General features: G+C 45.8%; 2 protein-coding genes across 3 annotated transcripts; both read left to right on the forward strand.

Moving 5' to 3' along the window:
* Window positions 1-8,607: 8,607 nt before the first annotated feature.
* On the forward strand, window positions 8,608-14,499 carry LOC119339095. Its single transcript, XM_037611261.1, has 3 exons — window positions 8,608-8,727; window positions 12,571-12,951; window positions 13,342-14,499. Exons 1-3 carry the CDS (start codon window positions 8,608-8,610, stop codon window positions 13,654-13,656), a joined length of 816 nt encoding a protein of 271 aa, XP_037467158.1. The 3' UTR covers window positions 13,657-14,499.
* Window positions 14,500-24,096: 9,597 nt separating this feature from the next.
* Window positions 24,097-26,226, forward strand: LOC119335296 (cinnamoyl-CoA reductase 1-like). 2 transcript variants are annotated; one of them, XM_037607435.1, is made up of 6 exons: window positions 24,158-24,296; window positions 24,378-24,547; window positions 24,676-24,861; window positions 25,129-25,291; window positions 25,426-25,612; window positions 25,932-26,064. In XM_037607435.1, the coding sequence occupies exons 1-6, from the start codon at window positions 24,158-24,160 to the stop codon at window positions 26,062-26,064; spliced, it is 978 nt and encodes a 325-aa protein (XP_037463332.1). The 2 variants fall into 2 exon arrangements, with proteins under 2 accessions (XP_037463331.1, XP_037463332.1); XM_037607434.1 differs by having other exon boundaries at window positions 24,097-24,547; window positions 25,932-26,226.
* The last annotated feature ends 383 nt before the right edge of the window (window positions 26,227-26,609 follow it).

Genomic DNA, 26,609 nt, shown 5'->3' on the forward strand with positions numbered 1-26,609 from the left:
CGTCAATCCGAGGACAGACACTAACCAGCTGCTTCACGAGCCCGAAGTAGCTGCTAGGAATTGCTTCGGTAGGCCATACCCGAATAATTAAATCCTTCATGGCTAGTTCGGCCGCCCTATGCAGCTCGACCAGCTGTTTCAGCTGATCGATAAAGGGCACATGATGTTTTGGCGCACGGTATTGCTACCAGAACAGCTTCTCCATAGAGCTCCCTTCTTCGCCTCGATAGAATTGTGCGGCATCAGATATGCTGCATGGAAAATCCGCAAATGCCCCTGGAGAGCCCCGAATTCGAGTTAGTAACAGGAATCTTTCCTTCACATACTTGCTTTGCATAGAAAAAGCCTTACCCGCTGCAATCTTTCTGGCCTCCTGGATTTCTTGGAGGGCGCCTTGGACTCACCCTGGGCATCACGTGTGGTTTGATGAGCCTTGCTGAGTTCATATTCTTTATTCGACAAGCTCTGCTCCAAGGTCTCGCACCTCTTCACAGCTTCCTGGAGTTCTTGTTGAACTTCAGCAACCCTGGCCTCGTGTTTTTTAGATTGGCCTGCTCCTTGGATGCCCTCTTTTCGGCTTCGGCCACCGCCTTCTTAAGAGCCTCGACTTCGGCCATCGCTCCTGGCACACATCACGATGTTTTTTCGTCACAATCAATCATTTATTTGTACTAAATAAAAACAAGGTTTTACATACCTTGATTATCCTCCAACTGCTTCTTCACTTGGCTGAGCTCTTCTTCGACCCGCTCCAGACGCTGCTTCAGTCCGGAGACTTCTGCAGTATGAGAAGTGGTAGTCAATAAAGACGCCTGCTTAGACAAAACATAATAATAAATAAGGGTGTTGCATGGTAAGTCTCCTGCGAGCATATATTCGATCCTCTGTCCGACTTTTCTTTTCGTAAACCAAACAGTGTATCAGGGGCTACTATATATACTATGACACTCTTCAAGCCTCGCCACTTACCTCAAAGCCTATTAACAGGCTGGTGCAGGCTTCAGTCAGCCCGCTTTCGGCAGACTGAATCTTCTCAATCACCGCACACATAAGGGCGCGGTGTTCTTCAACGATGGAAGTGTTTTTTAACGCTGTCGATAAAGTATCCGACACCTCTCGCTGGACAGAGGTCGCCGGTGGAATAGGCGCACCCCCTTTTGTTGAAGGTTTCCTGCCTGATTCCGGAGCCGTGTTGGTCTCCGGAACTGTGTCTGACTGGGGGCCGAATTCAAGCCGGCCCCCACCGTCTGTATCCATGGGGGGCTCCTCCCCCATGTGGCCGGCTGCCGAGGTTTGACCCTCTGGCGCCGCTCGGACGGTCTTCCCAGCCCCTCCTTGGCCTGGGCCCCTTTGGGACGACACCTCGGTGTCGTCCGCATGTTTGGGGGAGGTGGCCGTCGGGGGAGTTCCGTTGTCCATCGCGTTCAAACCTAGTGAATTCTCCAGTAAGGAATGCTCGGCGCGAGACCTGGCCGGGCTGCAATATGTGTGGCTCAATACATCGACATTGTGTGATAATGAGTCTGGATATGCTAATGTATCCGGATTTTATGTACTCACGATTTAACCAGGGGCTGGACCCTGGGAACCCACTCCGGGCTGTTGTCGGTGGCGGTGGTGGAATCGTCTATGGAGGAGGCTTTCCCCCTCTTAGACGACTTGGCCTCCAAGCGTTTGGAGGCTATCCTTTTCTTTCTCCCCCTTGCTGGGGGGGATTGGCTTTCCTCCTTTTCTCGTCCTCTTCGGAGGAGGAGCGGGCCTCAGAGTCTTCGAACACTTTGTCCGAAGTACCCCTGCGACGAAGGCCGCCCCTGGTCTCTTTGGCCTCCTTCTCGGCCTTCTTCTTAGGCGCCTTATAAGGCGCCAGGACCAGCATCTTCATTAGAAGTGGGCCAGCTTGTTCTTCTAGAAGCGGGGCCGGACAGTAGATCCGCTCCGCCTTCTTCCTCCAACCCTGGGAGAATTGTCGGGAAATATATTAAGCATTTCCCTTAAAATATGTAGTTGAAGCGTACGTCTTGCCAATATATGAAAATTTACCGAACTTGTGGGATGGGACAGTTTGTACCCACGGTCCTCGGCCGAGTCCGGCCACGATTTGCCAGAATTGAAGAGCACCTTCCAGATATCTTCGTGCGTTGTGTCGAAGAGCTCCATCAGGGTCTGGTGCTTGGCGGGGTCGAATTCCCATAAATTTTAAGCCCTGTGTTGGCATGGGAGAATCCGGCGAACCAACATCACTTGGACTACGTCAACGAGTTTGATGTTCTTGTCTCCCATGCTCTTGACGCACGCCTAGAGCGTTGCCAATTTGTCTAATGAAGACCAGTCTAGGCCCTTCTCGGGCCAGGACGTAAGCTGCAATGGGGCTCCAGATTGGAATCCGGGAGCCGCGGCCCATTTGGCGCCGCGTGGCTCAGTGACATAGAACCACTGTTGCTGCCACCCTTTGACGGAATCATTTAATGTACCTGATGGCCATGCCACGTTGGGCATCTTGCTCACCATGGCGCCTCCGCACTCTGTGTGCTCGCCGCCCACCACCTTGGGCTTCACATTGAAAATCTTCAGCCACAATCCGAAGTGTGGAGAAATGAGGAGGATGGCCTCGCACACGACGATGAAAGTCAAGATGTTGAGGAAGGAATTGGGGAATAGATCATGGAAATCGATCCCATAGTAATACATGATGCCGCGAATGAATGGGTGGAGGGGAAACCCCAACCCATGGACAAAGTGAGGGAGGAATACGACCCTCTCGTGGGGTTCTGGGGTAGGGATGATCTATCCCGCCGTCGGGAGACGGTGCCCAATCTTTTTGGCCAGAAACCCGGCCTCCCAAAGTTTCTTTATATCCTTCTCCCGGACAGTGGAGGCCATCCACTTGCCTCCAGCTCCAGATCCAGACATTTTTGGAATGCTCTTGTGGGCGGAGAAGGTCAATTCTTGGACGCTGGAGCTCGAGAGAGAGAGTAGGCAGAGGAAGGAGAAGGTGCGGGTGAAAGAGGGGAATCCTTATCCCTTTATAAAGGCAGTAAAATCATGTGCCTCCTTGTTTTCCCTAAAACTCGCTTATTCCCCAAGCACCATGCTAATGGCACGGTTGGGTTACCTACACCTGTATTGATGAGAATCCCATGATAAGGGGACACGATCTCTGCTTTGACAAGACGTGCCAATAAAACCGCCTCACGAAGCGTGTCGTGGCAGGTTGATAAAACGGTTCGAATAAAAACCAGGTTGCGGTGTGATGTCACGCTATAAAGAAACTGTCAGCAGATTAGATTCGTGAAATATTATGCGCTCTACGGTGGTAGGTGGAATTTATTTTGCAGAGCCAGACACGATTCTTGTGTTCAAGATCTACTTTGGAGTATTCGGAGAAGGAACCCGCCTTGCAATGCCGAAGACAATTTGCACGCCGGACTCAATCATCATTGAAGCCTGGTTCAGGGGCTACGGAGGGAGTCCTGGATTAAGGGGTCCTCGGAGAGCCGAACTATATACTTTAGCCGGACTGTTGGACTATGAAGATACAAGATAGAAGACTTCATCCCGTGTCTGGGTGGGACTCTCCTTTGCATGGAAGGCAAGCTTGGCGATTCGGATATGTAGATTCCCTTCTCTGTAACTGACTCTGTGTAACCCTAGCCCCCTCCGGTGTCTATATAAACCAGAGGGTTTAGTCCGTAGGACCAAGAACAGTCATAATCATAGGCTAGCTTCTAGGGTTAGCCTCTACGATCTCGTGGTAGATCAACTCTTGTAATACTCATATCATCAAGATCAATCAAGCAGGAAGTAGGGTATTACCTCCATAGAGAGGGCCCGAACCTGGGTAAACATCGTGTCCCCCGCCTCCTGTTACCATTAGCCTTAGACGCATAGTTTGGGACCCCCTACCCGAGATCTGCCGGTTTTGACACCGACAGCAGGCGCTGGCGGGTGCACGGGCGGGTGAAAGTTGGCGGGGACCTCATGGAACCCCGTGGCATCAAGCTCGGCGACAATGTGCGGCTCCTAGCCCATCAATGCCACGGGGATGGGCGCTGCCGCAGTCGGGGCGTTGGGAGCCGGAACGGGAGCAGGGACAGGCGCGGCGTCTTCCCGCAAGGCCACTTCAAGCTCGTCCCAAAGCGCCTTATGTTCTTGAGACTCCGGCTGGGTGTCTTCCTCAGGAAACTGGAAGACTAAGGGCAGACATCGTGATGCGGCATGGCATACGTTTAGGTCAGGCTGGTTGGCGGTAGACGACAGGAGAATCGGAGAGGAAGAGAGAAGATTGTAGCAATACCGGGTAGTGCGGGGTTGATTTTAAACTGCGGCACCGGTGACATTAAAAGTGGGAGCAGTTGGGACGAAGGTGGGGGTGGAACCTGGTGAAAGGGCTCGCCTCCTGATGAGCCTGCACAGCGATCTACTCGCACGCCTCCCTGTCAGCCGGCGCAGTGGTCTGCTCGCACGCCTCCCGTTGACTCACACGCTTGCTCGGACGGCACTTGTCGATGAGAAGCGGGACTCGTGGTGGCACCTAAACGCCCACGGTTTCAATAGTGAAAGCGTTCGCCTTAACGTGACAGGTCTTTGTTCCAAAATACCTTGGCTGTTCATTTGTGCAACTTGTCCTAAGCAGCTTGTCTCAAATTGAAGAAAAATTTACGAAGTAATATTTGTGCCATATCACGTGCCCATGCTTAGTTTCAAGAATTTATGGTCACTTTTGGATTTTCTAAAATTTAAGATCCAGGATTCGAAACAATATCATAACCTGCATCATGCAATAAATTTTCAAGCCATACATTTGTCCTGTTGTATTTCTTAAGAAAGGATTTGGTCAAACATTTTTCTTAGTTGGACTTCAGACAAGTTATATATGCAGAGTAAAAGGATAATCCCTCCGTACCAATGCATTGCCTGATATATTAACTCAAGTACTAGGCACGAACAAACGGGCTCAATTCTGTGCTCATCCTGGTGTAGTAGTAGTAGTACTAGGCAATGCAGTTGACGGGTGACCTTGGTGAGCGGCTACCGAGGGAATTGAACTGTGCTCGGCATGCTAGGTAACGTTGTCTAGTTACTAAAGCATCCCTCCATTGTTCATCGGTAGTCATTATGGACCGGGGACATGAGGGGGGTTTCCTAGGACTGGAATTCTGGCCGCCAGATATTTCGACTAGAAACGCGGAGGCTCGACTGGTTGGGCTTGCCTAATGTGCGTACCACGCACGCCACCAGAAGGACACGAGCCCGGTTTTTTTATAGGATCAACACGAGCCAAGGTCTGGCTGGTATGCCGTTGGGTCCTACCATTCGAGAATACGAAAGGAACCTTTTAAATTGCCGAACGAATCTATGTATATTAAAATGCCCGTGTTTTCCTTGCAGATACTAATCTCAACGTGGGAAGTGATTTATGACGAGTTGTTGAATTAGAGTGAGTTTGTGATATAGTGATCTCAATGTGGACTTCACATTTCATGGTACCCCTAGTAAGTTTTCAATGCAAATTCAAATTTAAAAGATGAACTATATGGAGGTGAGAAAACTTTGTATGTATCAAGCATATGACCACATACACACACACACACACAGAGAGAGAGAGAGAGAGAGACACGAACACAACAAGAATACAATAAGTATAGTGCATCTATTTTCCCAAACCATGCATGTATGACACGAATTCAAAAATACTGCTTCTATTCCTAAATAATGGTCTTTTAGAGATTTCAACAAGTGACTACATACACAGCAAAATGAGTGAATCTACACTCTAAAATATGTCTATATACATCCGTATGTGCCAGTCCATTTGAAATCTCTAAAAATACTAATATTTAGGAACAAAGGGAGTAAAATGTAAGACATGCATGGTCCTCACTTCAATATTTAAAATGAACAAGAAACTGAAACATGAATATTAAGTCTAGCACTACAGTACATGCAAATATTGTGTTTAGGCGGAGCTATGATTGTCGGGGGTCAACCCCTCGACCTTAGATAACACTGTGAAGCTCTGTTTAGGGTTGTTTAGATAATATTTGTCCCCACCCTCCCAACCACCGATTGGTTGTGCACCCCCCACCCCTCCTCCCCGGGAGAATATCATGTGCCCCCATACCTTAGATGCTATATGCCGATACAAGTTGCTTGGAGCTTGTAGATCTGACATATAACAACTCACATGATGTCTTAATATTTTTACAGGAAACCTTGATGAGTTTGAGAACTGCACACAATTTGTACAAAAACTACTCAGATGCCCTTGGATCCCATATCCAACGACCTCGAAGCTCGTATCACCGTAGCATCTAGGATGAAGGAGGACATCATATTCTCCTGTATGTAAGAATATCATGTGCTACCACACCTTAGATGCTTTGGTGATACAAGCTCTTCGGAGCCGTTGGATTTGTGACCCAACACCTCCTCGGTGGTTTGAATGGTTTTTTGCAGAAAAGCCCCCAAAGAGTTCGGCCACTGCTTACAAGCACAAAGACTGCTCGGATGCCATTGGATCTCAGATCAAACAACCTCGAAGCTCGTATCATCGTAGCATCCAAGCTACGAGAGCACCTTATGTTTTCTCGCACGGGGGAATATGAGGTGCTCCCGCACCATAGATTCTATGGTGATACAAGTTCACGGAGATCTAACGGCCCACAGTAGGAGGTTTGAATGTTTTTGCCATATACGGATGCGAGAGTTTGGGAATTGCGCAGAAAGTACAAGTACTACGCATGTGCCATATGATGACTGATCATACGACCTAGATGCTCATATCACCGTAGCGGGTAATTAAGCTACGGGGAGCACCTAATATGAGGAACAGGGAGCCATTGGGTCAAAGATGCAGCGGCATACACGAGGCCTGAATGTTTTATTTGCAAAAAAAACTTTGGAGAGTTTGGAAATTGCGCATAATTACAAAGACTACTCCCAAGCCATTGGATCCCACTTCCAACGGTGTAAAAACTCGTATCACCATAGCATCTAAGCTGCAGGGTGGATGTGATATTCTATGTCATTGTCGTTTTTGTTCTTAAACTTGCAAAATATGTGTAACTCGTGCTGTTACTTGTCTAACCGTGCAAAGTGTTTGTTCAAAAAAACCATCCTACACTGAAATATCAGAACAACACACGGGGTCCCACTTATCATTAATCAAATTTAGACCTAAAACTAACAAATCTGAAAGACGAAATTCAAACTGGCAACCTCGACTACAAAGCATAAGTCAATAGCCAGAAACAACAACGTTTGTTGGCTTTGTCCCATGACTTGATTTTATACAGTATTACGTTGAGTAGAGTAGAGGGAGTGCCTCGTCAACACGTGCATGACCGTTGACTCACTTACTGGTGTGTCCCAGGTCTGCGATCTCTTTCTCTCCTCTCCATCGTCTAACCTTTCATGGGCACACACGAAGAGCGGCACTATCTTGCCGTGGTGTTATTACAACTAAAAAAAGCTTGGAAAATAGAAGAATCGCCTAGAACAAGAGACGTTGTGGTTGGTCGAGACGGAGCTAACCACACCTATCCTCTGTGCCACGTTAGCATCATGAAGCTATGTGGCTAGTGGGGTGTTTTCGACCAACTGGCTGGGTCCCGAGGTCGAACCATAGGTACTACGTCTGATACAGTATATTTTTACACGCACATTTTTCCTCCGTGCCTAGACATGGCACACCCTACCGCGCGGTTTCAGGGTCCTCCCAGGTGGTGCACGCATATATTCTTCCTGACGTGGGACGCCCTACCGTGCATATTGTGGGTCCTCCTCGGTCGTAGCACCGAAGCAAGTAAATGAGTAATCAAATCATGAAAGACCACCTTTCCCGCCGAGTACATCAGTGAAGCACGATGGCTAGCTAGTTGGGCTACTTTGACCGATTAGCTAGGCCGCCGCCACAATTGTTTTTTCACCCCTTTTTTATCTACTTGCCGGCGGGTAAATTTAAGTATCCAGCACGGCGTTGCTCTGGTGTTTGGGTGTGGCAGGATTTTTAATTTTTTGATAGACGGGAGCAGACGCAGTAGCAATTAGTCATGATGACTCTGCCTGTAAAACACACTGCTCCCTGATATGAGAAGTCGTCGAGTGGTGTTTTACCATGGTGAAAACCAAAAGATTCCCCGCTCCTTGGTTGGCTCCCTCCACCTTCCCGTAGATTGCATTGCCTTTCAGCCGTTTTGCCCCCTTTGCTTCCTCTCCCCATTGCTTCTACCTAGTGCCATGGCGGCATAGCAGATCACGGAGTCCGAGGTGAGGCGCCTGACACAGGAGCTCCGGGCCAAGGATGCGGAGCTCAGGTCCAAGGACGTGGAGCTCCGTGAGCTCAAGGAGGAGAGGAGTGCCATGCTCCCCCATTATGTGCGGGAGTTCATGGAGCTTCAAAAGCGGCAGGCGTCCACCACAAAGATGCTCAAGGCGTCGGTGGCGTTGCTACAGAAAGCAGGAGATATGATAGGCCGTCAGGTGAGCCGGCTGGAGTGCGAGCAGGCTGATCGTGACGAGGTCCAGGATCGCCTCAGCCACTTGGTGAACCAAGTTGCCAGGCACGTGTTGCGGCTGTGCGATGCCTACCATCGTGCCAGAGCGACCATGTCGGTCATTGGGCTAAACCCGTTCGACCACCCGGTCGACTTCAATGAGCTGCAGCTTCCTGACTTTGTCTCCTTCTTCACCTATATCTCCAAGGAGTTGAGCCGTCTCCGCATGATGGTGGGGCGGAGCTGGACAAGGAGGGGTTGCGGGCTGCCGTCGCCATTGCTGGGCAAATCCTTTCAGGGCTCCGTCACCGGAATCCATTCGTGCCATTGGACGCCGTCTTTGACGAGCTGGCTCCCGTCGACCGGGAGCGGGCTCTGCGGGCAGTTGCACCCTGCATCACCAATATCGTGCGCCTCGAGAAGCAGAGGGACTTCGGTGGTGTTTAGGCGCCCTCTGCATGGGCATGTCCATGTCTCGGCACAACATGACCGTTGGATCAAACTCAGATGGTGCAGATTAGTCACTGTAGCACAAAGTGTGTGGGTGTGTTTGGTTGCATTCTCATCTCAATATAGTTGTTTCCTCTTCGTGTATTTGTGTTAACCTACTAGTGTGGACTCATGCACCCTTCAAGCACTCTGCCAAACACCCAAAAGTGGGTCGAGAAGGGAACTTTTGCTCCCATCCCGTGCACCCTTCATACACCCTGCCTAACACTATTCGTGCTTCATATGGTTCATGTTTCGTGGAGTACTGTAGCACCGTACTCTCCGTGCGTTGTAGACCTAGTTCTGTTAACATTGATCTCACCGTTCATTCTCGACCAGATAGTCGAAAAAGCGGTACTATGTTACTACATTACTGTTCATATAGTTGACATGCACACAACATCATTTGTTATCGTCATATCTTACTACACTAGCAAAAAGATTATGTAGTACTGACATATGAACCACTGCACATGCCTAGTAGTAGGAGAACTGTGTATGTTCAAGTGGCTGACGTGTTTCACACTCCTTTGTAATCATTTTTTTAGAAAAACAGTGGGCATGCTCTACCGTGCGGATCCTCCTCCAGCCATGCACTAAATTACTCACTTTCGCCGACGTGTGGGACAGCCAGCATCGGGGTCCACCATCCATGCACTAAATTACTCCGTAGTAGAGTGATGGTAGACTACCTCGATCGAAGCGCCGCAGTAATGTCCAATGAGCCGTCAAATCACAAAACCCCCTCCTTTCTAGCAGTAAGTTGGACGGATGAAGCAACCATCATTTCACTCTTCTCTCTCAGCTCCCTCTCTTGAAGAAAACCCCCACTCTCTTTGCTTCTCCCTCATCTCGTTCCTCATTTCACTCTTCTCTCTTAGCTTCCTCTCTTGGATGGACGCTGGAGCACCGGACGATGTGATGTCTATGGCTCTGGCCAAAACCGTCGAGGCTCATGGTACGAAGAAGCACAAGCACCCCTCCGAGACTACCGCAGACAAGCTGAAAGCCATCGCCCTGTCCAAGCCCCCCTATCCGGGATCCCTCATTAAGAAAGCCTAGGTAATATCTCTTCTTGATGATCTTTTTCTCGATCTTGATCATGTTTTTTCATCTAACATGCAGTACTAGTACTAGTAGTACAACTTTCTGGGTGATCTTGCATGTGATTTTTGTGTGCCAAATGATGGTTCTAAATTCCTCTTTTGACCAAAACATGCGAGAGATTGACACTGATTTCTTATAGATTACTTTCAACTACTCCCTCTGTCCTAAATTTCTTGTCTTAGGTTTGTCTAGATACGGATGTATCTAATACTAAAATGTGACTTGATACATCCGTATCTAGACAAATCTAAGACAAGAATTTTGGGACGGAAGGAGTACTTTATGAACATCAATGCTACCTTTGAAGAGGGTATATTTGCCTCAGTAACTTGTGTTATGGATATTGCAAGTAATCCCTCTGCTCTCGTGCCTTTGAAGACATGTTCTAGTGTTTTTGTTCACTCATTTCTGTGTGTATATGTAGTCATATATGGAGTATAATATCGAAAATCATCTTATATTTCTGACCGGAGGTAGTAATAAAATATGGTTTCTGTTTGAATTAGAACCAGGTCCGCGGTGGAGATGAAGTTCTCAAAGTCATGTCGTCTGAACTGGAAGACCTGAGGATGAGTTCTACTGCTAAACTATCTAGCTGTTGTGTCCTTGTCGCCACGTGTCTTGAACTAGTGTTTTCTTATAGCATTGTTGCCAGGTGTGTTCTCGAGGATGTACTTGACCACAACAATTTCCTGGTTGTGCCTTCGATTATGAAGGGTGTGGTTCTTGTAAAGCTTCCCAACAAATCTGATGCGGCATGTCTTCATCATCAAGTTTATGAGTGGAAAGACCACTCTGTTAGGTTCTCCAAGGTTGACGATACGGTGATGGTGTAGGTAGACATCTCTCACAAAGTCCACGGCCTAGTCAGTTATGCGGGGTTCATCCCGTAGGTTGGTGGCAAGAAATAGTCAGCAGAGTTTAATTAGTGCAACTTTGCTTGTCTGTAGTAAGTACTATTGTTCAGTACTTGATTTGTGTTTGTGAACCCTGTATTGTTTATTACTAGCAAAAAAGGGCCCGTGCGTTGCAACGGAAGAAAAATATCGTAAAACCTGCTCCGTGTGATAGTACGCGCCATCTCTTATATACAGTTCTGATAAACATAAGTAATAAGTTTATACTGTTCATTTTTTTGAAGTATGAAGTATGGTAGCAAAGAAGCCACCCTAACATCCTTCATTTGATGGAAGGGTAGGGGTGCATGGAATAGTCTAGTAATCGGTTCTATATTTTATTTTTGGGAAAAACACAAACATTTTATTATTTTAAAATAATTAAACAATTTGAATTTTTAATCTTTTAGCAGAACTGAAACATGTTTTGAAAATGAACATTTTTTACACATGTTTTTCTGAACGAGAATTTTTAAATATAATTTTAATTAAAACATTTTTGGGGGATTCTGAGATCTTTTTTTAAACATATACTCCCTCCTTCCATCTATATAGGGCCTAATGCGTTTTTTAAGACCGCCTTTGACTATTGACAAGATTAATAGTACATGACATGCACAATGTGAAAATTATATCATTGAAAGCTCCTTTCACACACGAATTTAACGGTGTGCTTTGTGTAAGTTGCATATCATATATTATTGCTCTAATATTTGGTCAAAGTTAGCCTCGGAAAATGCATTAGGCCCTATATAGATGGAAGGAGGGAGTATATATATTTAAAAACATGTTTTTTTAAACAAGAAAAGGTATGCGATTTAAAAAAACACACACTCGATGCCCATACTATGTAGTATAAAGTTGAGAAAGTCGTAGGGATGTCCTTGGATGGCGCCTCCTTCAGTTTAGCACTGTCATCGGCTGGAAGAGGAATGTTGTATTTGTTTCTAGCCGGATATACAGATGATGGAATTGTTGTATACTATTCGAGGGTTTAATAACTAATTCAAAAGTTTTTGTAGAATTTTCAAAAGATTTTGTTGGGCGAAAGAGTAATGGTGCATTGAATTGGGATTGTTTATATACATTTTTTTGTTAATATTCGAAAGCAAAGAGATAATGTTGGTTATTTGATTTGCAAGATTATATTTTGTTCCTTTTCTTTTGCATTATTTGAACTTGGCCAACATCACCATAAAAAAGCAAGCTTTTCTGTGTTACCCATCACATGTAAATTTCAATTGGATTGTCTAGAAAAAAAGGTAAACTTCAAGATGCATCGTGGTCACTCTTCATCCAACCCTCTCTCTCCTTCTTATCTCACCAACGATGTCGGTAACATCCAGAGTTGGGGAATATCTTAATTGTCAAGTCCCGGTGAACTCCAAATATCTTCTTCCTTAAGAACTATTTATTCAAATATTTTACTCATTTTTAATTATTGTATATCACATGATGTATTCATAAGATGTGGTAGGCATAAAAATTAAACTATAACAGTGACAACAAACAATAGTAACCAATTATTATATTGGTGCTCATTTAGAAGAAAAATAAAATGCAATCAGTGCTGGCACGTATAGCAACATCTAGGAGCTTCTGGTCGGTGCAGCCAACTAAAAAAGCAATCCACACCGAGAGCTATCTCCCACTGCGTGCCTTATCCACTTCGCCTCTTCTCCCTGCTCCAGCCACACACACACCCACGCGACCGTGCTCCAGTCCACGGTGCCGCATTCCCCTTCTCTCTTCCCTCCTCTCTACAATCCTCCAAGCTTTCGTCGGCCACTTGCGGGGCGGCTGCGTATGGGCTCCAGGTAGCCGGGGCTGCGCGCGGGGGCAGGCTGGGGCTGTGGCGGAGGCGCGGCAGCGGTGGCCGGCGGCTGCTTGAAGGGGCCGCGTGGATCTGCCGCCGGGGCTTCAGATCGGCGTTGTCGTCTGAGCCCCGAGTTTTTGACGCCGAGGTCAGCGCTCCTTGAGCATTCGCGTACATGCGTCCGCAGCCAGCGGATGAAATCGATCCAGCGTCGTAGCTAGCTTGTACTGCTCCATGTGCAGACATGAGTTTTATTAGAGCCGGTGAAGCATTTGCACTTCAAGCTACCTCTGACTCCTTCGTTCACTGTTTAGTGGCTAGGCCATCAATAATCCCAAATCCATTGCCAAATCTAAAAGGCAGGTTTGATGAATCCAACAACCGGCAGCGGCAAAAACCTTCAAGATATTGCTTTATCCATTGGGCAATCTGCAGCAGTATATCTACTTGGCAATGACAAACATATACTGATCGATGATATACACTTGTATATTATGGTGAATTGTACTTACCCGCGCTTATCTTTTGGTCTGAACAGAGCTTGGCGATCCAGAGGGTGCTGGTCTCCGTCGGTGGACATTCGATGACAAATGAAAAAAACAGAGGCAACCAATTCAGCGAGGCCGCCCACCCAGCAAAGCACACCAAAGAACCAATTCTTTCTTTACTAGAGAAGAAGAAGGCGAGGCCCAATCTCAGCCGCCGTCCGTCCTTACCTGCCTACGTCCGGCGGGCCGATGGGGGGCCCGACCTGAGGCGACATGGCCCTCCCAAGAGAGAAGCAGGCGTCGGCGCTGTGCAGGCCGTCCATGGCGATGGAGACGCCCGGGCAGGAAGGGCTCAATCCGGATGAACCAGCCCGCACCGAGCCCGGCCGCCTCAACAGGAGCTCGTCTCTCTGCCTGCCTGCGGCTCACCGGAGCCGCCATCGCCGGCGACCGCCTCCCTCACCTTGTGCCCCTTCTCCTTCGCCTTTCTTCCTCTCTTCCCCGAGGAGCGGGGAGCCGGTGAATCCGTCGGTCAGGAACTGGGCGGCGCGCCGGCGCCCTCCATCATCGCGGCCGTTTGGGAAGGGACGCGGTCCTGGTCGATGCGGTGTGTGGCGAGAGACGCAGGGCAGGAGGTGGCGGCGGGATGAAGGTACATGCGATGGGGCACCGGCAAACAGAGGCGGGCGGCGGAGGTGCTGCAGGAGCGGCGCTCGACCGCGAGGTGAGGAGGAGGAGCAGAGGAAGGGGAGGCTGGAGGTGATCCTCGCTGACGATGGTGGGACGCAGGCGTGAGCAGGAGGATGAGAGGAAACGGGACAGCGGCCTGCTGGTGGCTGCCGGCGACGCCGGGTGGCGAGGGGTCATCGGAGCGGCGTCGTGGACGCCGGCGCCAAGCGGCGGCGAGTGGCCGTCGGTGGAGTCTTGGAATGGATAAGGAATATAAGGGCTGACTGCAGACTGCGGGCTAAATTCTAACTAATGCAGGGGCTCTTTTGCAACAATGAAACGTTTTTAGGAACTCATTTGATAAAGGACTGCGGGTTGAATTCAACAGACAACAGGGGCTTTTTTGAAAAAATGACAATGACGGACGACAGAAACCCAATTCTTTTTATTATTAGGTAAAGATACTGCCGCTTTTGGTGTGTGGTCAGTCCTGAGAACGGTCTATGTTAATGTCTGTCCACTCAATTCAGTCTGTATATTTTGAAGTATGCAGGTCATCTTTTTTGTGAGGACGGTTTATCAATTATGGTTACACTCCAATATCTATATGCATTGCAGGGTTTATTGCACCCACTAGGATTTCCAGTCCCATGGATATTCGGTCCATACGATTTGTCACGACCTTTGGACTATCCTGCTTGTTGATACGTCTCCAACGTATCTATAATTTTTTATTACTCCATGCTACTTTGTCTATTGTTTTGGACTATATTGGGCTTTATTTTCCACTTTTATATTATTTTTGGGACTAACCTATTAACCGGAGGCCCAGCCCAGAATTACTGTTTTTTGCCTATTTCAGTATTTCGAAGAAACAGAATATCAAACGGAGTCCAAACGGAATAAAACCTTCGGGAACGTGATTTCCTCAACGAACGTGATCCAGGAGACTTGGACCCTACTCCAAGAAGTGCCAGAGGCGGTCACGAGAGTGGAGGGCGCCCCCCCTGGGCGTGCATTTGTCATAGTAGAGGCATGCATGTAGCATGTACACGTACGTACAACTAGGGTGCAAGAAAGTAAATATGGCCACATACGTACATACGGGCCGGGTCTCAAATGCCTACTCGCGCATAGATATGGCCAGGGTTCATGCACATGGAGAGGCAACAACGACATCATGTTCATCGGCAGCCAATCGGCTAGGTCAAAACAGATAAACTACGTCATTGGGTTCATCGGGAGGCAACCGACTTGGATGGAACAACTGATCAAAACGAGGCCTGGCAATACCGCGGAATGGAGGAAACGGCCTTGTGTTTGATGGCCTAGGGTCGAAATGGGATCCTGTTCATCGGGAGGGGTCTGGCGTACCGCAAAGCGGAGGAAACGGACTTGTGTTCAGTGCCTACGGTCGAAACGGGGTCTTATTGATCGGGAGGGGTGTGGCGTACCGTAAAACAGAGGAAACGGACTTGTGTTGGAGCGCTACGGTCGAAACGGGGGTCCTGTTCATCGGGAGGGGTGTGGCGTACCGCAAAACAGGACTCCACGGGTTATTGTTATCTCCACCATCGACCTTCTCTAGCCTCCACGGGCTACTATTCATCCACTGTCGATCTCCTCCAGCCTCCACCTGCAACTATTCATCCACGGGCTCCTGTTCATCCAGCCTCCACCGATCCTCCATCAGCTACTATTCAACCAGCCCTCTCCACGGGGTCCTGTTCAACCACCCCTCCACAGGCTACTGTTCATCCAGCCACCACCGGCTACTGTTCAACCATCCCTCCATGGGGTTGTCCTATTCATCCAGCCCCCCACGGGGTCCTGTTCATCCATCCCCAATCGGCTCGATCGATCGGGATCTTGTTCATCCAGCGGCAACGGACTCTACTACCACGGGGTCCTGTTCATCCAACCCCCCACCGGGAACTATTCATCCACACACACCCCCATAGCGCTCATTGTTCATCAAGGGAAGGAGGCAGTAGGTTCGATTGGCTTCAATTAGCAGCAGTAGCGAAGGAATCGCTCGATCGTGTTCAGTTAACAGCCAGATCGATCGATCGCTCGGGTTCAGTGTGTATCCTACAACGTAATCGCTCGAGTTCAGTAGATGAACGCCTCGCTCGGGTTCAGTTAGATCCCAACACCTCGCACCCACGCGCGTATTTGTACGAGTGAAACGCGCATCGCTCGGCCCCCGACCACCCACCATAACCGCTCCCCGATATTTTCCTCGCCCTCGCTTCTACCACGGGTTTTTTTTCCGTCATGGACGGCCCAAAGAATGTCATGCATCTACGTCTCCAGCCCGCCCAGGACGAAAAGCCCATTTTCTATCATGATTTTTTGTTAGAAGTAGGAGTCCACCACATCTATGATGATACCGGGTTTTGTCACAATTATCGTCATAGAAGTGTCATAAGCATGACATAATTTTTTTTCGTTCGGCCCAAAATGTCACGGATGTGTCTTTTTTTAGTGCTATATGATAAAAGTTATTTGATAAAGTTTTATGTTAAAGTTCTTTGTTGTTATAATAATGTGCATGATGCTTCTATGCCTGTATTTTGTTTTTATCGACACCTCTCTCTCCAATCATGTGGACATGTTTTTCGATTTAGGTTTTCGCTTGAGGACAAGTGAGGTCTAAGGTTGGGGAAGTTGATACATCCATTTTGCATCATGTTTTGCTACTATTATTTATAATGTTTTTATGCATAATAATGCTTTTGGGAGTAATTCTAATTCCTTTTCTCTCATAATATGCAAGGTTTACACAAAGAGGAAGAATACTGGCAGCTGGAATTCTAGACCTGAAAAAGCACATCATAAGGTAATTTAATTTTCTTTCTAGGGAAGTGTTCCATGCCTTTCCTTAACACAAATTGGAATCTAATATTTCCTTACTTCATATCAATAATTGCACCATCATTCTAAGGAAAGGTCTACCAAGAATAATAGGACATGAAAGATTGCAATCTATATCAAAAATGATAAAAATCTACGGGTACATAATTCCTATTTGCAACAATAAGAACATCATTAATCCTTCCCATAGGTTTCTTAATTGTGGAATCCGCAAGGTGCAAGTTTAAAGAGCAATCATCAAATTCACGAAAACCAAGCATATCACATAAAGTTTTTGGAATCGTGGAAACACTAGCACCCAAATCACACAAAGCATAGCATTCCCGATATTTTATTTTAAATTTTATTGTAGGTTCCCACTCATCATAAAGTTTTCTAGGGATATAAACTTCTAATTCAAGTTTTTCCTCATAAGATTGCATCAACGCATCAATGATATGTTTAGTAAAAGCTTTATTTTGGCTATAAGCATAAGGCGAATTCAACACGGATTGCAACAAGAAAATACAATCTATTAAAGAACAATTATCATAATTAAATTCCTTGAAATCCAAAGTAGTGGGTTCATTGCTATGTAAAGTTTTAATCTCTCCAATCCCACTTTTACCAATTTTAGCATCAAGATCAAAATACTCTAAATCATCGGAACGCCTTTTAACTAAAGTTGATTCACCTCCAGTCCCATCATTATTAAGATTCATATTGCAAAATAGGGATTTAATAGGAGACACATCAATAACTTTTAGATCTTCATCATTATTTTCATGAAAACTAGAAGAACACGCTCTTACAAAGCAATCTTTCTTAGCACGCATCCTAGTGGTTCTTTCTTTGCACTCATCAGTGGAAATTCTCATGGCTTTGAGAGACTCATTGATATCATGCTTAGGTGGAATAGATCTAAGTTTCAAAGAATCAACATCAAGCGAAATTCTATCCACGTTTCTAGCCAATTCATTTTCTTCAAGCAATTTTTCTTCAAGCAAAGCACTGAAATTCTTTTGAGAATTCATAAATTCTTTAACACTAATATCAAAATCAGAGGGCATCTTATTAAAATTTCCATAAGAGTTGTTGTAGGAATTACCATAATTATTAGAGGAATTACTAGGAAACGGCCTAGGATTAAAGTTTCCTCTATACGCGTTGTTACCAAAATTATTCCTACCAACAAAATTCACATCCATAGATTCATTATTATTATCAATCAAAGTAGACAAAGGCATATCATTAGGATCAATAGGAGAACTTTTAGTAGCAAACAATTTCATAAGTTCATCCATCTTTCCACTCAAAACATTAATTTCTTCTATAGCATGAACATTTTTACTAGTAGATCTTTCGATGTGCCATTGAGAATAATTAACCATAATATTATCTCGGAGTTTAGTAGCTTCTCCTAAAGTGAATTCCATAAAAGTGCCTCCCGCGGCCGAATCTAAAAGATTTCTAGAAGCAAAATTCAAGCCGGCATAAATTTTTTGTATGATCATCCATAAATCCAAACCATGTGTAGGGCAATTATGTATCATTAATTTCATCCTCTCCCAATATTGTGCAACATGCTCATGATCAAGTTGCTTAAAATTCATAATATCGTTTCTAAGAGAGATGATCTTAGCGGGAGGAAAATACTTAGAGATAAAAACATCTTTGCACTTATTCCACGAATCAATATTATTTTTAGGCAAAGACAAAAACCAAGTTTTAGCACGATCTCTCAGCGAAAACGGAAATAACTTCAATTTAACAATATCATTATCCATGTCTTTCTTCTTTTGCATATCGCACAAATCAACAAAGTTGTTTAGATGAGTAGCGGCATCTTCACTAGGAAGGTCGGAGAATTGATCTTTCATAACAAGATTCAACAAAGCAGCATTGATTTCACAAGATTCAACATCATTAAGAGGAGCAATTGGAGTGCTAAGGAAATCATTATTATTGGTATTGGAAAAGTCACACAATTTAGTATTATCTTGAGCCATTGTGACAAGTAATCCAACACACAAGCACACAAGAAAAAGCAAAAAAGAGGCAAACAGAAAAGAGAGGGCGAATAAAACGACAAAGGTGAAGTGAGGGAGAGGAAAACGAGAGGCAAATGGCAAATAATGTAATGCGAGGGAGATGAGTTTGTGATGGGTACTTGGTATGTCTTGACTTGAGTGAAGACCTCCCCGGCAACGGCGCCAGAAATCCTTCTTGCTACCTCTTGAGCATGCATCAGTTTTTCCCTTGAAGAGTAAAGGGTGATGCTGCAAAGTAGCGTAAGTATTTCCCTCAGTTTTGAGAACCAAGGTATCAATCCAGTAGGAGGCTCCTCCCAAGTCCCACACGCCTACACAAACAAACAAGAACCTTGCAACCAACACGATAAAGGGGTTGTCAATACCTTCACGGGCACTTGCAAAAGTGAGATCTGATAGAGATAATATGATAAGATAAATATTTTTGGTATTTTTATGATATAGATTGAAAAGTAAAGATTTCAAAATAAAGTAGATTGGAAACTTATATGATAGAGAATAGACCCGGGGGCCATAGGTTTCACTAGTGGCTTCTCTCAAGATAGCATAATTATTATGGTGGGTAAACAAATTACTGTCGAGCAATTGATAGAAAAGTGCATAGTTATGAGAATATCTATGCATGATCATGTATATAGGCATCACGTCCGTAATAAGTAGACCGACTCCTGCCTGCATCTACTACTATTACTCCACACATCGACCGACTCATGCCTGCATCTAGAGTATTAAGTTCATGAAGAACAGAGTAACACATTAAGCAAGATGACATGATGTAGAGAGATAAACTCAAGCAATATGATATAAACCCCATCTTTTTATCCTCGATGGCAACAATACAATACGTGCCTTGCTGCCCCTGTTGTCACTGAGAAAGGACACTGCAAGATTGAACCCAAAGCTAAGCACTTCTCCCACTGCAAGAAAGATCATCTAGTAGGCCAAACCAAACTGATAATTCTAAGAGACTTACAAAGATAACCAATCACACATAAAAGAATTCAAAAGAGATTCAAATATTTCTCATAGATAAACTTGATCATAAACCCACAATTCATCGGATCTCAACAAACACACCGCAAAAAGAGTTACATCAAATAGATCTCCAAGAAGAGGAAGGAGAACTTTGTATTGAGAATCAAAGAGAGAGAAGAAGCCATCTAGCTAATAACTATGGACCCAAAGGTCTATGGTAAACTACTCACAACTCATCGGAGAGGCCTTGGTGATGATGGAGAGGCCCTTCGTGGTTGATTCCCCCTCCGGCAGAGCACCGACGAAGGCTCCAAGATGGGATCTCGCGGATACAAAAGGTTGCGGCGGTGAAAATAGTTTTTTGTGGTGCTCCTGGAAGTTTTCAGGGTCCGTGGATATATATAGGAGGAAGAAGTATGTCGGTTGACGCTTGAGGGGCCCACGAGGGTGGGGGGCGCGCCGCGCACTCTCGTGGCCGCCTCGTTCGCTTCTTGACGTCCACTCCAAGTCTCCTGGATTGCGTTTGTTCCAAAAAGATCGCTCCCGAAGGTTTCATTCCGTTTGGACTCCGTTTGATATTCATTTTCTGCGAAACACTGAAATAGGCAAAAAACAGCAATTCGGGTTGGGCCTCCGGTTAGTAGGTTAGTCCCAAAAATGATATAAAAGTGTAAAGTAAAGCCCATAAACATCCAAAACAGGTAATATAATAGCATGGACCAATCAAAAATTATAGATACGTTGGAGACGTATCAATAAGTCATTTTGACCTAGAAAAAAATAAGGGGAGGACCTTCAGGACGAAGCGCCGCCATCTCGAGGCGAAACTTGGGCAGGAGCACTTTTGCCCTCCGGCGGAGCGATTCAGCCGGGGGAACTTCCCTCACGGAGGGGGAAATCATCGTCATCGTCATCACCAACAACTCTCCCATCTTTGGGAGGGCCATCTCCATCAACTTCTTCAACAACACCATCTCCTCTCAAACCCTAGTTCATCTCTTGTGTTCAGTCTTTGTATCGGAACCTTAGATTGGTGCTTGTGGGTGACTAGTAGTGTTGATTACATCTTGTAGTTAATTACTATATGGTTTATTTGGTGGAAGATTATATGTTCAGATCCATTATGCTATTTAATACCCCTCTAATCTTGAGCATGATTATTATTTGTGAGTAGTTACTTTTATTCTTGAGGTCACGGGAGAAGTCATGTTGCAAGTAATCATGTGAACTTGATATGTGTTCGATATTTTGATGATATGTATGTTGTGATTGTCTTAGTGATATCATATGAATGTCGACTAGATGACACTTCACCATATTTGGGCCTAAGAGAATGCATTGTGGAGTAGTTATTAGATGATGGGTTGCTAGAGTGACAGAAGCTTAAACCCTAGTTTATGCGCTACTTCGTAAAGAAACGATTTGGATCCAAAAGTTGAATGCTATTGTTAGATTTTATCTTAATACTTTTCTCGTAGTTGCGGATTCTTACCAGGGGTTAATCATAAGTAGGAGGTTTGTTCAAGTAAGAACAACACCTAAGCACCGGTCCACCCACCTACCAAATTATCAAAGTAGCGAACACGAATCAAGCCAGCATGATGAAAGTGATATGATGAAATTCCCATGTACCCTCAAAAATGCTTTGCTTATCATAAGGGACCGTTTTGGCCTGTCCTTTGCATCAAAAGGATTGGGCTACCTTGTTGCACTATTGTTACCATTACTGTTACTTGCTTGTTATAAATTATCTTGCTATCAAACAACTTGTTACCTACAATTTCAGTGCTTGCAAATACTTCCTTGCTGAAAACCACTTGTCATTTCCTTCTGCTCCTCGTTGGGTTCGACACTCCTACTTATCGAAAGGACTACGATTGATCCCCTATACTTGTGGGTCATCATTAAGCTCGTTAATAACAACACCAACACATATTTTTTATCTTACATGACAAAAGTTCCGTAGCACCTCAGTCCATATATTCAATCTAATCTACATCAGAGGCAACAAACTGTTGCATTTCCTTTTGTAGTCACCATCTTCCTTCGTAAAAACCACATCTACACACTCATCCTGTAAACAATAACACATCAAAATCTGTTAACGAGCGCTCATGAGTTTAACGAGCTTCAAACAAACCGAGCCGAGCAGAGTTTCCGAGCCTTAATGAGCACGAGCTTAACGAGCCGAGCATCTCTTAATCCACTCCATCCAACAATTGCGGTCAATCATCTTACATATCATTCATGGTTTTATTTTTGTGTGGATAAAACAAATATTTTCACCTACAAAAATATAATATACATCCCTTTGTATGTTTCTCTTTTAGGGATTTTTAAAAAATTTAAATATTACATTTGGTTTTTTTTTTTGAAAAGCAAGCTCCATAAAGCTTGTGAGCAAGAAATCCACTCTTAAAGTATTGCCAATAATTTTCGTATCGTTAAAATAATCATGGTTTAGGGAAAGTTGAAAAGAAAAACTCTTCAACAACTCTAGTAAACACGCAAAAACTTATAAAATCATGTATAATGTCTAAAACTTTTCCTACATCTATGGAAAGATAGGCCTTCCCATAAAAATGCCACATGAGTGCGCCGTCATCAGAGTCGGCGGCACTATCATCATGCTCACCGTACCGTCATCGACCAGCACGCCACCCCAGCCGACTACTGCCGCCGCCGCCATGGCGCCGCTCGCCTGGCAGATTTGTTATAATGAAATAAGACCATCGTGGTCCCAAGTTTGCCGCCGCCGTCGTGTCACCGTCAAAAATCATTTTTATGAAATCCTTTTACGGGAACTGAGAAAAAATCTCACGTGAGGACTTCATCTAAATTATATGGACACTTCATAAAACCATTTTTACAGGTTTTATTTTTACCGATGGAGGTGCTCAGTGTCAGTGATCTGTTGCACGGGCCACCGCTTCACCTTCTGTAGTTGGACCCCCGTGTGTGATTCGTGGTTATGGGAAGCTCTGCCACGCCGCTCAGTGCTCTGTTGCACAGGCCACCGCGGTAGTGTAGTAGTGTGAAAAAAAAGATCCCGATAACTGCTACACGTGTGGTGTATTGGGTAATTGTGCCACACACCCCGTATGGCATGAACAGCAACCAGCCCACACACCTAAGTGTGGGCAAAATAACTAATGCCCACACATCTTTTTTTCCCTTCCGACCCCTCTCACACGCGTGCGTGTGGGCGAAGTTGATAACGTTCACACGCCCGTATGTCAGGCCTCGTACCATCCTGGTCCCGCATGCGACGCGTGACGCCCACCGCGCGCCCACAGTTGCCATGGTCCAGACCCTCGTCCAAGTTCATTTAACTGCAGTTGCCATGTCGCTGAACTACGGTTGCCGTGTCGGACAACTGCAGTTGCCATGTATGGTCTGATCTAATGTAGTTGCCATGATTTCATAACTTTAGGAGTTGCCACATACTAACACTAGGCAGTTTGAGAGAGTTGTCATGTGCTCACAAGTATGCTAGGGCAGTTGCCATGTAAAAAGGAAGAGTTGCCATCTGCTAACGTGCACGTTAGGGCAGTTGCCATGTACGTGCACGTTGGGACAGTTGCCATGTACCATGCAAAAACACATGGCAACTCGGTAAAAGAGAGTTGCCATCTGCTTACGTGCACACTAGGCAGTTGCCGTGTACCCTGCAAAAACATATGGCAACTCGGGTAAAAAAAAAGAGTTGCCACCTGCTTATAAAGCACACTAGGGCAGTTGCCATGGACGTTGCAAAAACACATGGCAACTAGCAGCTGGGGTGTGTGAAAGGAGATGGGCGTGTGGGCGAGATGGCAAATGCCCACACACCAGCCCTTGTACGTGACTAAAAACTGGTGTGTGGGTGAACTGCTAAACGCCCACACACCGCCCCCTCCGTGTGGTAAAACGGATGTGTGGGCGAACTATGTCACACACCACACACACGCCTTGTCCTACGTGGCACAGAAAATCAGTCAGATTGTGCCAAGATTCGTGCATATAGTACTGGACGGTGATGGATGCGTGTGGTCAAGATGGTCAACATCCACACCTGTGGGCGTTAACATTTCCGGAAAAAAAAAGCGCAGTCGGCACGGCACGAGCTCAGACTTGTACTAATACTCAAATTTGCCAGCTCTATCCGTCCACTGCATAATTAACCAGTAGAGTACCATCATCAAAGTGTTTCGTCAACTCATGCGATTTCCACGTGCTCCAATAGTGGGCCAAACCAGCGCGCCATCAAATAGCTGCGTGCGCTCGTTGACCGCCGCTAGTACCTGCGACACTCTTCCCTCGTGCCATAGCAACGATGGACGGCGCCGGGAGAACGACGACGACGACGGCGTGCGTGACCGGCGCGGGCGGCTTCGTGGCCTCGTGGCTCGTCAAGCTGCTCCTCTCCCGCGGCGGCGGCCGCTACGCCGTCCACGGCACCGTCCGAGACCCCGGTGAGTTTCTCGAACCGTTGGATTCTTCCGTGACCGTGACCGATGCTGAACGAAGATTCGATCTCCTGTTCCTGCCGGAAGGCGACGCCAAGAACGCGCACCTGGCGGCGCTGGACGGCGCCGCGCAGAGCCTGCGGCTGTTCAAGGCCGACCTGCTGGACTACGACAGCATGGCGGCGGCCATCGCCGGCTGCGACGTCGTCTTCCATGTCGCCTGCCCCGTCCTCGCCAACCACACCCCCAACCCCGAGGTACTTTTACCCCTTCCCCATTTCCCACCCTCTCGTTTTGTCTTTCGAAATTCAGTCAATAAACGGGTACAGGGGAACACGTCCTGTTCTGTTCTTGTAATCCAACCAGCGCCTCCATGTTTCTGCAGGCTGATTTAATTGCCCCTGCTGTGACTGGCACGATGAACGTCCTGAAAGCTTGCTCTGAGGCTAAGGTCAAGAGGGTTGTGATGGTGTCTTCCGTCGCTGCAGTCATGACGAACCCCAGCTGGCCTGAAGGCAAGCCCATGGATGAAGACTGCTGGTCTGACGTCGACTACTGCAGAACCACAGAGGTGAGATCACCAACCAAATCACGAGTCATGATCGTTCCTGCAAGTATGTAGTCATTAATTTCTTGACATTTCGCGACTTACTGCAGTGTGTTACGCTTGTGCTAGAAATTACGTATCACACAGTTGCTGATTATTAATTATCATACGATTCTGAAGAATTGGGTTGTCTACAGTGAAATTCATGCTTTTCAAATATCGTCTTAGTTATGCAGACATGTGGTTTACAGTTTCCACAGTTTCTAATTCTGACTCACATTGTTCTGTCAGAATTGGTACAACCTTTCCAAAACACTAGCAGAGCTTCAGGCCTTCGATTACGCAAAGAGAAGCGGGTTAGATGTTGTGACCGTCTGTCCGTCGCTGGTGATCGGGCCCTTGCTGCAACCTACGGTGAATGCGAGCAGTTCGGTCATAGTTGATTTCTTGAAAGGTTATCTCACTTTGCAACACTGCTCCGAAATAGTCATCACCACAGCGCTCGTTGCCTGTGTTTCCATGCTGCATTAGGCCTAATATTCAGACATTAGTTTATATGGAATGGTTTTATGCTCTGACTCTCTGTAGGTGATAATGAGGTAAAGAGCAAAATCAGAAACTTCGTGGATGTTCGAGACGTTGCCGATGCTCTCATCTTGGTGTATGAAACCCCAGAGGTCTCCGGACGCTATGTATGCAGTTCACATGCAAGGAAAGTCTCTGATGTCATAGACCTGATGAAGGGCATGTATCCTGCTTACACATTTGCCAACAAGTAAGCCTGACATTAATTGATGTTTATGCATGCGCTTATAATTGAAACTTAGTGATAGTTACAACGCTTTCTCTGAATTGTTTCGCTGATTTCTGATATAGAATGAAACAAAAATGATGTTTCTGCATACTTGCTAGGGTGCTTTGTGCCATGTGGAATCACTGAATGTCTGAATGCATGATAATCAGTTTGTTATTTCTAATTTCTGCATATAAGTCCATCTTTCTTGCATAGGCAAATTAGTAATGGTGGCATGCCAATGATGCCATGACATGGCTAGTGTGGCCTGATGCGTATTTTTGCTCCAAATTAATGGCAGGGTTGTCCAAGTGGATGACGAACCCTCGTTTAGTTCAAGGAAGCTTGAGATGCTGGGCTGGAAAACCAAGCCACTTGAAGAGACCCTAAGGGACAGTGTCGAATCATACAAGGCTGCAGCTGTCTTGAATTGAACAAACAATGTTGATGTAGTTCCTTTCATAAGCTTGAGATGCCGGTGGCAGATTTCTATGCCGATAATGAGCACATTCTGGATTTTGTTCATTTTGTAAGTTTATGTCAGCCTCGTTTGTCTCGAGCTTCGCTTGAATAAAATTTTGCTATGCGCATCAAAATGATTCAGAATACCAGAAGATGATCCTTCCCTAGTCATAAAATTAAAAGGCAAAGTATGTAGAAATCAGTTCAGGCAAAGTATGTTCTTGCGCTTAATTTGCTCTTCATACACTAACAGAATTTCTATAGTGGTTCACCTTCCCAAATAAATGTTTAATCTTTTGAAAATGCTGAATTCTAAATTTATGTATATTTTTACCTCCCTTTGATGGGACAATAGCCGTCAAAAACATGCTATGGCTAGCTTTTATGGTTCAAATGTTGGACTAACAACACTCAGTATTCAGTAGCACAATTGAAAAGTAAAAACAATCCTCTTTTTCTAAATAACACCAACTATCAAAGCTAGACATATTTACCCCATAAGACTATTTCAGTATGG

Source organism: Triticum dicoccoides, chromosome 7B, assembly GCF_002162155.2.
Source record: "Triticum dicoccoides isolate Atlit2015 ecotype Zavitan chromosome 7B, WEW_v2.0, whole genome shotgun sequence".
Taxonomy (NCBI): Eukaryota; Viridiplantae; Streptophyta; class Magnoliopsida; order Poales; family Poaceae; genus Triticum; species Triticum dicoccoides.